The sequence below is a fragment of the Neovison vison genome, chromosome 7 (genome assembly GCF_020171115.1).
Source record: "Neovison vison isolate M4711 chromosome 7, ASM_NN_V1, whole genome shotgun sequence".
Taxonomy (NCBI): Eukaryota; Metazoa; Chordata; class Mammalia; order Carnivora; family Mustelidae; genus Neogale; species Neogale vison.
Window position 1 is genome coordinate 5,945,682 of NC_058097.1, and position 15,140 is coordinate 5,960,821.

General features: G+C 41.1%; 1 protein-coding gene across 1 annotated transcript; it reads left to right on the plus strand.

Moving 5' to 3' along the window:
* Window positions 1-6,683: 6,683 nt before the first annotated feature.
* Window positions 6,684-6,809, plus strand: LOC122913735 (thymosin beta-4-like). The gene has a single exon (XM_044260371.1). The coding sequence runs from the start codon at window positions 6,693-6,695 to the stop codon at window positions 6,807-6,809; it is 117 nt and encodes a 38-aa protein (XP_044116306.1). The 5' UTR covers window positions 6,684-6,692.
* Window positions 6,810-15,140: the final 8,331 nt, after the last annotated feature.

Consider the following 15,140-nt stretch of genomic DNA (forward strand, 5'->3'; position numbering starts at 1 on the left):
TGGGATGTCTCTCTGTCAAATAAATGAATAAAATCTTTAAATAAATAAATAAATACAATAACATCATCAGATTTGTTTTTGCTTTTTAATGTGGCTCCTAGAAAATTTAAGTTGTGTATGTGGCTTGCATCCGTGGCTTGCCTTATGTTTCTATCGGACAGCCCAGCTCTAACAGATGCCTTCTCTGTCACAGCTCGTGATCAGAAGCAGAGCTGAGCCAGGAGGACAGCAGCAATTACTACAGCTCCCTTAAAGGCCAGAACACTTGCTTTCCAGTTTAACGAGACTGAGAGGAGAGAAAAGTTTCACCATCCGCTGCGGACATCTTCTGTGTCCCAACCTCACTGGTGCTCATCTTTGAGCAAGCTCCTCCAACTGAGTCATTGTTAAAAACTCCTTGGGGACCCAGCAGAAGGGCAAGGATAAAACACTAGGACCGGCCCAACTTTTAGAACCGTACATTTCCAGCCGCTGTCCTTGACTGGTTTCTCAGAACACAAACAGGCCTGGAATCTGTCTTCCCGCTCCCCCTACTTCAGTTCCGCCCATTCGTCGAGGTCTTTGTGTAGATCCCTCTAATTGCTCCCCTCCTCGATGGCTGCCCCGCGTCGCGGAGTTCCTGCACACCTGGCATCTGTGACACGGTTTGGCAACGGTGCTCTTTGCTAATGATTTCAGGTGACACCAGAATCCAAATGGGGCATTTTGATGCCTGTCACAACTCTAGGACTGGTTTTCCTGGTGATATTTTCAGAATATGTGGCTAATAGTGTCTATGCTATTCTTTGGCCTAAATTATCTAAAAATTTAAGGCAATAATAATTTCAACAGTAACTCCGGTTTCTCCCAAAGTATTTTCACGCTAATGATCTCATTTAAGCACAAACAGAATCCAGGTCTAACTTGTCAATTTTTTGTCTCTCTGTTCGACAACATATAATAATCTAGGGACAAAGTGAGGGATGACAGTCACTGCTTCTCTATAATGTACACACCACAAAGTGTCCTAGTTCAATCAGAATGTCCAGAATGAAGCTTTCCCTTTATAGAATAGAGCTGTCATTATACAATTGCGTTTTGTGCCATTACTAACTTTTCACCACTTTGCATGGGAATGCATACTTGTATGACAGTAAAAGTGATTAAATAACTAAGTGGACCTTATAGTAAATGAGTTATTTCTTTGCTGCCATTATGTCTAATTCACCAAACATTATTCAGTCTGAGGGCTTTTTAGAATCATAAGTAGCCAAGATCATTTTTCACCTCATCATCCCATTATCCAAAATGAGAAAATACTTCTAAATATGAAGACTACTCTTTCCAAAGATCCCTGGTGAACACTCCTGTAGACAGTAGTGAAATCTATTAACTATATCTTTTTTCACAGCAGAAAGAAGATGCTCCACACAATCCTTCCAGCAACTTCCAAGAGCCAGATTTCTTCCAGACCATAAGTGGGCCCTTGGGGATTATGTTACGGAGGTGGTGGCTGACCGCCTTACCACCTCTTATTGTGTGAAATATTAATAGACTTTGGAGTCACACCAAGGTATTCCAGAAGAAGTCAAGTCTAGATCCAGCATGAAATTTCCTAAGGAAATAGTAGATGCAACTAGACTTAGCTTGATTCCACAGCTCTAATAAGCTCTTGATGTGCTTTATTTCTACAAAGAGCTTCCAAATCCATTTAATCAGCCACAACCTGAAAGGTATTATTATCCCCATTTTTCAGATGGGGAAAGTGAGTTTCAGTAACAACCAGTGATTTGCTCAAGATCACCGATACAGTTAACAATAGAGCCAACTCCACACCCAGGTTTTCAAAATTTCAGATGCTGGGGCAAGAGAAGTTCAAGGAACAGCTCAAGAGAACAAAATTTCAACATCTGTTTGGACAGTCACAATTTTGTCACTTTGGGTAAGTCATCTCACCAAAATGGGCTAGACCAGACAATCATGACAACTCTGTATTACCTTAATATTCTAAAAGCTCTAGGGATCTCTAATTCCTGCTTTTACATATGTTCACTCTGGTCCTTGTGCTTGACTCTTGACAGTTTCCAAAGTTAGGCAGGTCCTTTGGGTTTCCATTTTCTCCTATGTCCAACAGGATCCCAGTACCTCTATTTGCCCCCACACAGGCCAAAACGTTCACTATAGGCTAAAAAGTCTATTCACACTTAAGAGTTTCTGAGTCTGGGTAGGAAAAGCAAAGGAGGCAGAGCCTTTCCTCTGCTTGGGGATTCTCAGAACCCTTTGATTAAATGGTTAAACTGAATTCATCCTTCCTTAATTCAAAAATTGAATTTGAGGGGCACCTGGGTGGCTCAGGTCATGATCCCAGAGTCCCACAACTGAGTCCAGGATCAGGCTCCCTGCTCAGCAGGGAGTCTGCTTCTCCCTCTAACCCTCTCCCCTCTCACGTTCTTACTCACTCACTCTCTCAAATAAATAAATAAAATCTTTTTAAAAATTGGATTTGAAAGAGATTGAAAGTTGCTTCAATAATCATCCTTATTATTATAGATTTAATAAATTATAGAGGTTTCAGGAAATACTTGCTGAATGGGAAGCTCTGTCCACTTTGGGAAAAGAAGCTCAGGAACATCACACTCATGTATCAGATGATATAGGACGGTTACGTGAGTATATCCACTTGTGTTGAAAAGTGAATGCTTGGGTCAAGAGAGGTCTGTCCTTGGTTGATTTGAACATGACAAATCTATTTTTTATAGAGTTAAAAATGTCTTTTTCTTTAGTTGTCTCCACAAAACTCTAACCAAAAATTCATGGAATTTCTTGCCCCCCAAGAAAGAGACTATGTCACGTTAGATACAAACTCATAAAAAATTTAGCTGATAGATAAAAACCAATTGCAACATTATCCCTTCTCTCTCATTCCTCTCTCTCTCTTTCCAAGCTGAAGAGAAATTTTAGTAGCAGGTCTTGAATGCAGTATAAAAAACAAATTGCTCTGTAGTACTTAATCTACATCTGTTTGTTTTGTTGTCTTTTATTCTGTAGCACTGGAAGAGCAAACAGAAGGCCCAAATGTGCTCAGGATTCAGAGTTGAGTTTAGACACCATTCTAGACACTAGAATTAGCATGAAAAAAATTTTCATTGTATCCATAAAAAGGAATGTAACCCAGAACTTGAGGGGAAAATTTTTTTTGAATAATCATTTGGTATGGTCCTATGCCTCTAAGCAAAACAGAATTCAATCTTCCTAAAAGAGATGAATATGTCTCATGTACCTAGGGATGGAAAATTGATCTTCCTATTGCTTAATAATGCAGTGTCTAGAAAGGCAATATGCTTACAGAAAGCAAATAGGGCTTGCATTCCTAAAAGACAGGCTCCAGCTTGGCTACAACTTTTACAAACTAGCTGTATCGACTTAGTACAATTACTTAACCCTTCTGACCCTCATTTCCTTTATCTTCATTACAGAATTTTCATCAGATTTTTACTGAATCTTCATAACAATTAAAAGAAGTTGGTGTGGGGGGGGCTTTTTAAAAGCCTTAATGAGGGACACCTGGGTAGCTCAGTGGGTTAAGCATCGGCCTTCCGCTCAGGTCACCATCCCAGGGTCCCAAAATGGAGTCCCCCCTCAGGCTCTTTGCTCAGGGGGGACCCTGCCTCTCCCTCTCCCTCTCCCTGCCACTCCCCTGCTTGTGTGTGTGTGTGTGTGTGTGTGTGTGTGTGTGTGCTCTCTCTCTCTCTCTCTCCAACAAATAAATAAGTAAAATCTTAAAAAAAAAAATTAAATAGGGACACCTGGGTGGCTCAGTTGGTTAAGTGTTTGCCTTCCGCTCAGGTCATGATCCCAGGGTCTTGGAATCGAGTTCTGCGTTGGGCTTCTTGCTCAGAGGGGAGCCTGCTTCTCCCTCTGCCTGCAGCCCCCCTACTTGTGCGTGCTCTCTCTCTCTCTGACAAATAGATAAATAAAATCTTTAAAAATAATAAAATAAAATACTTAATGAATTAATAAAGGTGAGCCTTGAACATCAATAGCTGATAAATCAGACACACACACACACACACACACACACAAAATATCCAGATTATGAAAAAGGAAAAAGAAACCTGATTCTAAGGAAGCTTCAAGATCTAACGACCAATCTACAGGAAAAACAGTAGACCGAAGACTGTATTAAGTCATACGACAGGGATACAATCAGTAAAACTCAGACTATGGGAAACATTGTAAGACAGACAACCCAGTACCTCTGACAACAGTAACAACAACAGCAACAAATAGCAAGTAAAAACAAAAAGACCAAAAAATAGGAAGAAAATATACACCAAAAGAGACTTAAGGGACATACACAAAGCTGATCTGGATTCTGACTCACACAACTGTGAGAAAAAACTTGTGGACCCTTCAGTTTCCACTCAGGGATAGAAAGCTACACAGAACATACATTCGCACTTACAATAACAATCCAGAAAAAATAATAGAAATAGCCAGACCACTAGAAATACATGATTTTTTTTTTCAAATCATGGAAACTGAGGTCTCGGGGCAACCAACGGGTCCAAAACACAAGAAGAGGCAGGTACGTATAAGGAGAGAAGAGACGTGGCCATTCATTTACCTGAGGTAAATACCACTGGATGGACACCTGTGCGGGAGTTCCGTGAGAGCAGTTAATATAATAACAGCAAATCAAATCAAACATTATGTAAAAAGAATAGTACCTCACAACCAAGGAGGGTTTATCCCAGGAATACTGATTTGAAAATCAATCAACATGATTCACAATGGTAAAAGAAAAAGAAACATCATGCTTAATGGCAAAAAATGAACGCTTTTCCACTGAGATCAAGCGAGGGATGTCCTTTCTCACCACCCCTATTCAATACCAACTGGATGCGTCACACTGGGCACATTCCAGGCAACACAGTAAAACAACAAAAGAAAATCAAAGGCATACAAATTGAAGAAGAAGAAAGAAAATGGTCTCCATTCATATAATGACATGATTGTCTACATAGAAAAATCACAAAATATAACCAAAAATACCTCCTAGAACTAGTATATGAGTTTGGCACCTTTGCAGGATACAAAGTCAATTTTGCATATTGGCAATGACAAATCAGAATTCAAATTTTTTAAAAATAACATTTATAATAGCCCTCCAAAAATGAAATTCAGCTTCATATATGTCATTCATAGTATATATATAACAGAATATAAGCAAGATCTGTATGGTGAAAACTATGAAACGATGAAGAAAAAAACAAGAAAGATCCAAAATTACCACATTCATAGATGGAAGGCACAGTATTATTAAATTGCCAGTTCTTCCCAATATGATCTATAGATTCAACAGAAAATCACTGGTATACAGTAACCTTCTATACTGCTTTTGAAATTCTTCTGTTAAATTTAAAATTATCTCAAAACAAAAGCCTTAAAATTTGTAATTAAGGAATTACTATTAATTTGCTTCTAGATGAGATGAAGTTATTGGGGTTATGTTTTAAAAATCCCTACCTCTTAGAGACATAGGTTTAAATTTTAAATAATAGGAAACTCTCTAAATGCAGCCACCATAGAATTGCTTGTTTCAGACAAGAATCACGGATGCTAAAATTAGTGAGTGAAAGTATTATGAGAAAGAAGATATTTGTATTGTCTCAAATATCTCCCCACAAGATACTTATTAAATATAAAGAGAATGATAGTCACTTTACAGTGAAGTAATGTGGCAAACATTATCTTAAGCAGGTACCTCCTGATACGATACACAGAGAAGGACACGGTACCATTACTGAGGACTCCTGCCAAAAATCCATAACTGGAATCTTAATCACGCAAGAGCATTACATAAACCCATACTGTGGGAAAGTCCACAAAATGACGGGCCTATACCCTTCAAAAACATGGAAATCATGAAACACAGAGATGGACTGAATCACTGCTCCAGATGAAAGAAGACAAATGATATGGGATCCAAATGCAACATGTGACCTTGGGTCAGAGCCTGGATCTGAAAAAAAAATTCTCTTTGCTGTGAAGGACATTAATGGGGCAACTGGCAACATTTAAATAAGCTTTTAGCCTGGCTAATAGTATTGTGTTATTTTTAGTTTCTTGATTTTGATCACTGTGCAATGATTATGTTTTTCAAGAATCACACCATGAAGTATTTGGGGCAAAGGGAGACATCATATCTTCAATTTACTCTCAAACAGTTCAAAAAGAAAATTATATATACATATATAATATATAAACACACACATAGAGAAATATTAGAGAATATTTACTGTATTTATATCATATATGTTTTATTTATATATTTATGTATAAAGAGAAGATGATAAAGCAAAAATGTTACAATGTTATCACTTAGGTAACTTATGTAAGGGGTACACAGGAATTTTTGGCACTATTTTTGTAACTTTTCTAAAAGTCCCCAAATATCCCAAAATAAAAGGTTTTAAAAATCAACAAGAGACAATAATAACATCTTGAGTCCACGGCCTCCCCTATTTCCAATGAGCCTCCATCTATCCCAGAGCAAACGGACGCCACGTCTTTCGTCCATTAGACCATCTCAGCCACTGGACTTCAAACAACACAAATTTAGACTCAGCGGCCACTGCACAGACCTCTAGCCTTTGCTAGCTCGTGTGCCTCGCTCCACTTCCTCTGCAACCACTTCTGACAAACCCAATATGGCTAAGATTGAGAGATTCGATAAATCAGAATTGAAGAAGACAGAAACACAGGACAGAAATCCACTGCCTCCAAAAGAAATGATTGAACAGGAGAAGCAAGCAGGTAAATCCTAACACGGAGTGCACCACCACTGGGCATTGTACATTCCACAAGCTTTGCCTTATTTTACTTTTCTTAAGCTGTTTAACTTTATTAGAAGCAAAGAGATTGGATCCAGCTTAAATGACTGTGCTGCCCCTTTTCACATCAAAGAACCACTGACAGCGAAGGCTGGGCCTGCCTCTCCCATCTGCCTGTCGGCTGGCAGGGGAGGAAAAGAACTTGCATGCTGGTGAAGGAAGAAAAAAGATGGGCCAACAGTGAAATGTTGAGTAAAAATCAAGCTGGTCCAAGGTGCCCTGCAGGTTGTAAAATGTGGTTTAATGAGAGTGCCCCTTTTTGGTTAAAATGATTTTAATTATTGGAATGCACAATTTTTTCACATGCAAATAAAAAGTTTTGAAGTAAAAAAAAAAAAGAACAAAAACCCCACAAACTTACTGTCTTACAGATCTGCAGGTCAGATGTCCAAAATGACCTTTAGTGGGCTATACTCAAGGTGTCAGCAGAGCTGGAACCTTCTGTTTTGGAGGCTCTACAGGAGAATCTGCTTCCTTGCCTTTTCCAGGTTCTAGAGGCTGCCTGCTTTCCTTGGTTCACAGCCCCTACCTCCATCTTCAAAACCAGCAGCATAGCTACTTCCCATCTTTCCCTGACTTCTTCTGCCTTCCTCTACTTTAAAGGACCCTTGTGCTTTAAAATGAGACCCACCAGGAATAATCCATCTCTGTATCTTAAAGTCAGCTGATTAACAACCTTAATTTCACCTGCAACCTAAATTCTTCCTTGCTGCGTAATGAAATGTATTCACAGGTTGTAGGAATGAGGACATGGACATCTTTGAGGGGCCATTAATGTGCCTATCACAGCTACCCTCTTCCTTGGAATGCCTGGAAAGTGTGCCATAAAGCCATCTGGCTAATCAGATCCCTAAATCATAATTCCTTCAGAAACATGTCCTTATCTAGCTGGAAATGTGATGGCGATTGCTCCAGATGTAATTTCCTTAACACTCCCATCCCCAATAAACTTAATGATTTTACTTATTTGTTTTGTTTGTTTGCTTGTTTATTGTACAGACTTGCTTTCTTTGGCTGTTATTATCATTGTCTGAGTCTATAAATTGTAAGGCTGATGCAGACAAGTAAAATAAATGTCACTGATAAGAAAACACTTCCAAATTCTAACTTAAATTGCCTTTGCTGAAATGTAATCATTTATTCCTATCCTCACTGTGGAAGTAACAGAAAGCAACTAGTCAATATCTACCGTAAAAACCTTTTAGATTTAGAGTCCTTCTAATGCCATACAAACAAAAAACCAACATGATGTGTCAACCACCCAGCCAATCTAAGATAAAGGCCAGTCAGGCTGGTTTTTGAAGTGATGGAGTGATACAGTCAAACCCTAGGATAAATAACCATCCACCAACAGGGACCTGTATGAGCCCTCCAGCTTTTCCTCCTTAGCCAACATACTTTTACTTGGTCCTTGCTTATTTCCTAAAGGTCTCCCAGTTCAGGTTGTCATCCCTTAGTTCTGATTCCTTCCGGACTCCTTTATGCAAGCTGAACTTGGACCTGAGCTTTTTTTACTCTCCAAATGGCAAAATCTTGTTCATCCTTCAAGACCCTTCTCACATGATCCCTCTCCCCACCAAGAATAATTAGCCATTCTCTTCTCTGTGTTCCCACCAGATGCACCTGGGATTCATGCCTCAACTACAACAGTTAATTTGGGGAAACTGAAGTTCTCTCTGCATCAGTTTGGAACTCCAGTTTGGTCACCAGGCTGTGAATCCCAAGAAGGCAGCTGTTGTGTGTCACATTCATTGTTTATTCAGTGAGTCCGACCTCCGAGATTTCTTCCTGCCTCTTTGTTTATTCCTTCTTCTATTTTCAGACCCATTCCCCTTTACTAGAAGAATTCCAACTCGGTGTTGGAGATCTTCAACATTTGCTCCTTGGTCCTCTTCTCCATTCAGCCTGTACTCCTCTCCCAGTTAAATTTACCCCTTTCCTCAGTTTCAATGGCTATTTTTATGCAAATTACTCCCAAGGTAGAGTCCACCCAGAACTCTCCTCTGAATTAAGTCTTTGCCATTTGCCATTGTCTTCTGAAGGTCTTAAAGGAACCTCAAACACCTAGAACAAAACTCAGGAACTTTCTCCCTGGGAATGAGAACTTTGTGTCACCTTCTCGGCACCCATTTTCCCCTTCCTAGAGCAGCAACTTCAGACTTCCCTCAAGAACTTTACCCCTCCCACTCTTGGCCAACCTAGTCTCCGAGAGAACAACCCCACCTTCACGTACAACCAGGAGCAAGCAGTAATTAACCTAAACAATCCACACATCCCATCTCCCTAAGCAGTGTGTCTCCTGGCCCGTGGGCACGTGATGCGATCAGAGCAAATGAGCCCCTGTGCTGCCTTAGCCAGGCTCCTGCAGAGAAAAGCCCCCTTCCCAGGCGCCTGGGTGGCTCAGTGGGTTAAGCCGCTGCCTTCGGCTCAGGTCGTGATCTCAGGGTCCTGGGATCGAGTCCCGGTCGGGCTCTCTGCTCAGCAGGGAGCCTGCTTCCCTCTCTCTCTCTCTCTCTCTGCCTGCCTCTCCATTTACTTGTGATTTCTCTCTGTCAAATAAATAAATAAAATCTTTAAAAAAAAAAAAAAGCCCCCTTCCCTTACCCTGTGGTCTGAGAATGTGGTCGTCCTGCTTCCCTAAGCAGCCAAAGGTACCCAAGAGAAGCAGAGCCTCGTCACACTGCTTGGCCCCTGAACAAGTCATGCCTAAAGCCAGTTGAGACTTTTTTTTTTTTTAAAGATTTTATTTATTTATTTGAAAGAGAGAGATCACTAGTAGACAGAGAGGCAGGCAGAGAGAAAGGAAGGGAAGCAGGCCCCCTGCTGAGCAGAGAGCCCAATGCGGGACTTGATCCCAGGACCCTGAGATCATGACCTGAGCCAAAGGCAGTGGCTTAACCCACTGAGCCACCCAGGCGCCCCAAGAGACTTTTTTTTTTTTCCTCATTTCTGTTAGTCAACTAATCCCGCTTTTGTTTAAGCCAGTTTGGGTTAGGTTTGTGAAGAATGTTAACTGATACTCCTTGCCCTACACCTGACCTTCCAGAGTCCCCCCAACTCACTGAACAGCACCATCATCCATTCATCTAAGAAAGTCAGACACCGAGGAGTCTTTTCAAGCATTTCCTTGCCCCTCACTTGCCATAGCCAATCTATCAGCAAGTCCTGTCAATGAGAGCCCCTGAATATATTTCAGATCTATTTCTTTCCATCTTTGTTGCTCCAACTATGGTTGCCTAGACTGCTACAGCCCATGAACTACTCTGCTCTCAGGTACCTTTGCCTTGCTCGGATCCATTTTCCACACCGCAGCCAAAATGATCTCTTTGAAGTACAAAAGTCCCAATTCACCGCCCTGTTTAAAACAATCATCTCCCATTGCTTCTAAGACAAGACAAAATTCCAAGCTCCTTAACATGGTTAATTCCATCTGGCTGCCCCCCAAACAGCAGAATACAAAAGCTCACTTGTGCTGTTTCATTTGGGAAGTGACTCCAGGGATCAGGAGTCATGGATTAGGGAGAGTGAACGAAACGGGGAAGGAGGAAATGGCTGAGCAAGCTGACCTCAGTGAGCAACTGTGATCAATCCAGTGGGAACTTCTGAGGGACTTGGGGAATGCATTTCAAAAAACTGTCTGCCAGAGACAAAGAGGAGAAGCATTCACCCATTGACTTTCATCCACCAGTAACTGGGTGTTGCCTGGGATGCGAACTCACTGGCACTTGTGAGCTGCTCACATGTGACTGCCAGTGGTCTCCTATGAGGGCCCCAGACCCGGAGACCAGAAAAGCCCAGGCACACTTGGAATGAGGTCAGCACAGACTTGGTGGATGCTGATGGCACTGTCCACCATAGTCTTGCCTGAAATCAGACCGAGGCCATAAGAGAATAGAGTACAGGTGTCTGGTACCAGGCATAGTCTGGCCTTTACCTGCCTTTCCAGCTTCCTCTTGACATCTTATTTCATTCCAACCATACTAGTCTTATGGCTCCTGGACTGCACATGTTCCCACCCACCACAGGGCCTTTGAACATATTGTTGCCTCTGACTGAAACACTCCTTCCTTCCGACTTGTCTAGTTCCCTCTATTATTCATCAGCACTGAACTCAAGCATCCCTTCCCCTGAATGTTAAAGCTACCATAAGGGGCATTCTCAGGATCATGTGCTTCTCCTTTGAGGCACATATGAAAGTTGCAGTTGTCTACTTATGTGATTATTTCAAATTGTCTGAGCCCCCCCCCCCGCTGGAATATTCATAACCCAAGGAAAACTACAGAATCTGCAGCATTAGGTTGGTCTTTCGCATGTGTCAGGCACTCAGTAAATCACAATCAAAAGGATAAACAAATTTATCTTTTTATTCCCACCAGTATCTGGGACAAATAGGTGCTCAAATATTTTTAACATAGTTAAATAATTAATGGAGCTAACACTTTAAAAAGAAATGTTACTTTCCGATGTAATTTATTTAACTTTCACTGAACGGCATTCTATTCCTTAAAACTCTTAGAGGGAGGCTCTTCTGTAGGAAACCATTGTTTTTTTTTTTTAAGAAAGACTTTTTTTTAAAGTGTGTGATACCTGTAAACAGCAACCGGATTCCCCCAGAAAGAACAGTTGAGAAAAAGAGAAAAGAGAAATCATTAATGCAGATAAGAAAGCTTCATTGTGGACCAAGACAGGGATGCTATCTAAAACAAATGGGTATAGGTTATTGACCACAAGAAGAATAAAATTCATTGGTATGTGAAAACAAACTCCCCAGAACCACTCTGAGCTCTCCTTTTTAGCCAGCACCATCAATTATGATTATTAAGTGCCTGCTCGGCTTCTGTGCAGTGGAAGAGGCAGGGAGGTTCTGGTAGCTAGGCAACGGCCTGGAAACTCAAAGGGTAGGAGTGTGATGCCGGCTCCTCCATAAAAGTGATAAGTGGCCTTGGGTAAACTCCCCTGCCTTGTTTTCTTCATCTGAAAAACAGCATCAGTGGTCTGTCTTTCTGCATTGAGGGAAGAAAAACAGAGCGAACAGAACACTGCAATTATAGGAAAGTGAGCTTATGGGGTCTGGGGAGTAAAGAACCCATCAGGGGACCAACTTTTCAACTGAAATCACCACTTCATTACAAATGGGTTGAGACTGAGTAATCTGTGCCTCAGTTTATCCATCTGATATGATTTATAGATAAGGGCCAAGTCCTGACTCAAAATACAAATTAAAATGTGGGTCTTTATTTCTATAAGACCTCTCCCTCAAAAAGTCCTCAGACTTTCTCAGCTACCCCTAAACTAAGCACCTCAAAAGCAAATGTCATATCTACCTGGTTCACTACACAAGCCCCAGCACCCAGCCTAGTGTCTGGTTCATAGTTAGTATTCAAGTGTTTACTGAATGGGCTCATTGATTGTTTAAATAATATCAACTCTTTAAATGGGGGTAAGAAAGCTTATAGCCTTAAGTGAAGCATTGCTAGTCTTGAAGAAGAAAAAGTCCACTGTACAATTTTAAAGGAAATGGCCTAAAGATAAGTCCATGCCAGGTCATGAATAGCTATGAAAGAGATAACATTTTGACTAATTCTTTTTCATTATTTTTACTATTACTTAGAACAGTCCCAAATAATACAGTTATAGCCCAACGGCATTCCTCTCTCCAAATATAACTGTCATTCCTGTAGAGTAAGTTTTCAAAATGTTTATATATTATCAAAATTAAGTTTCAAAATGAGCTACGGTATCTGGAAAAGGGGGATAATAATATTTCACAGAAACTAATTGGAAACTTGTTTTGAAATAAAGTAGTTATTATTTCCATCATGGAGAGATGAAAGTATAGAGATTTCCTTTTATCTCGCCCAGCCTAGTATCTTACATTATTTATTCAAGCTAAAATTAAAACCTGGCCAAATCCTACTGAGGCATTGCATATCAGTTCGAGATTATTCTTCTGGAAATGAACTTTTGTTCACAAATTTCATTATGCAGTTACAAATGACTATTATTAAAATGTAACATATAAAACTAAATTGTCTTTTTTTTTTTTTTCTCCTGGCTATGCACAGGTCCACTTTCCTACGCAGTATTGTTCTTTTCTTCTGGACTTGGCAGCACACTGTCTCTCCGCCCATTGCCTCAGCATTCAGAACATTTCACAATACCCTTTCCATTCACCTGGAGCCCCCCTTAATGCCATTTTTTATGGCTCCATCCCTTACACCCCAAGTGTAAGGGACAGACACCAAGGGACCTTCTCTACCTCGTGACCTTGCTAAGGCCCATTTTCATTTTTTCTTCAGACTCAAACTTCAGACAAAGTGATTACCTACAGAAAAAGTACATGGGGTGCATTATCAACACATTTGTAGGTTTCTGAATGCCTGATTCTTTCTTGCCCATCCCCCATGCCCTGTCCAGTCCTACTCATTTTGCTCGGAATGTTCTTCTTTGATTGCCTAACTCTGACTTGTCCTTCAGGTCTCAACTTAGAAGGAACTTTCTCCATAAAGATTTCCCAAACCTATCTCCCAGCTCCTAGGTCAGGTACAGCCTCTGTGTTCCCATGATACCCTGTACCACACATAGCACCTGCAACCCTTTATTTAACTGGCTCTACACCCCACCCCACAATGGGTTGTAAGTCCCATGTGAGCAAGAGTAGGTCATATTGGCTCACATTTATTCACCAGTGCCCGGTACAATGATAGGCATGTAGCAGTTGATCAACAAGGATTTCATGAATTTTGGATTTAGATTCTAGTCTGGTGTTTGTCCCCTACGAAAACCAATCTTCCATCTGAATCCCAAAGATGGGATATAGATGCTGAGAACTGAAAAAAGCTGTACCAGGTTTAAAAACTAATGAGCCTGGGGTGCCTAGGTGTCTCAGTCTGTTGGGCGCCTGCCTTAGGCTCAGGTCATGATCCTGGGACCCTGGGATTGAGGTCCACATTCTCCCTCCCCACCCCCCCACCATGCTCTCTCTCACTGTCTCTCTCTCTCTCTCTCTCAAACAAATAAAATCTTTAAAAAGACCAAACAACAACAACAAACAAACAAGAACTAATGAGCATGATTGAAATAGACTGACCAGGAGAGAAGACCCTGGATGTGCTAGGCAGAACCTTCCTTCCAGGAGTAGAAGGAAATGAGCAGAGGAGAAATTACAGTTTACTTTTTTTAAAAAATATTTTATTTATTTATTTGACAAAGATCACAAGCAGGCAGAGAGGCAGGCAGAGAGAGGTGTGGGGGGAGGCAGGCTCCCCACTGAGCAGAGAGCCCGACACGGGGCTCAATCCCAGAACCCTGGGATCATGACCTGAACCAAAGGCAGAGGCTTAACCCACTGAGCCACCCCAGCGCCCTGAAATTAGAGTTTTCAAGGTGAAGAACCAAGAAGAACTCTAGTGAACCACAAAGTTAATGCCAGGAACACTTGAAGAATTTTAACTTGTTTGCTCTCAAATTCTACAAGGTAAATATTATCACTATTCTACAAACAACTCCTATGTGGACAGGTAAACTGATCTGCCCATGGTCTTCCTGCTAGAGAGAGTGGAACAGCCAGGATTTGCCCCTGGTTGTATGGTTCCAGAGCCCTCACTCATAACTGCACACCCAAACAAGATAAACTGTGCACAGGCATATTGAACTGAAAGAAAATGATAGGAGGATTAATCCCTCAATGCGCCATTGCGAAATATGCTTATGTGAAATACGCTTAACCCTTTCATCCGCAAACTCAGAAACAAACCCACTGCCTTACCAGCTAAAGTGAAAAAGATGAACCTCAGAAACACACTTCACTGCTTGGGGCAGATGATACAACATTAACAAGCAACAAAGAGAAAGGCGTATATCACAACTTCTATTGTATTTCCATCGTCTGTATCAAGGAGAATGATCTTTAGACTCAGGAGGGCTGAATAAATGTAGTTTAGAAGAAACGGAAGTGTGAGATAGTAAGGTGATAGCCGGAGACCATCTCGCTGTTTTAAATGAGTTGGAATCTCCAGGCCTAAACAAATTACATCCCGGAGTATGGAGAGACTTTGTAGATGTAATCTAAGAGCCCCTGTCAGTAATCTTCAAGGAATCAGAGAGAATAGAAAAGGTACTGGGGCAATGCAGCCAGAAAAACAGTATTCCAGTTTCTCAGCATGGGGTGGGGGGAGACGTGCATCCCACGGATCTACAGATGTGCAAGCTTGGTTTTGAAACACAGGAATACTCTAAAGTGGTGACGCAGATGATTTGCGAGTC

Coding starts and splice junctions, on each gene's coding strand:
- LOC122913735 (XM_044260371.1), top strand. CDS start 6,693: ATGGCTAAGATTGAGAGATTCGATAAATCAGAATTGAAGAAGACAGAA.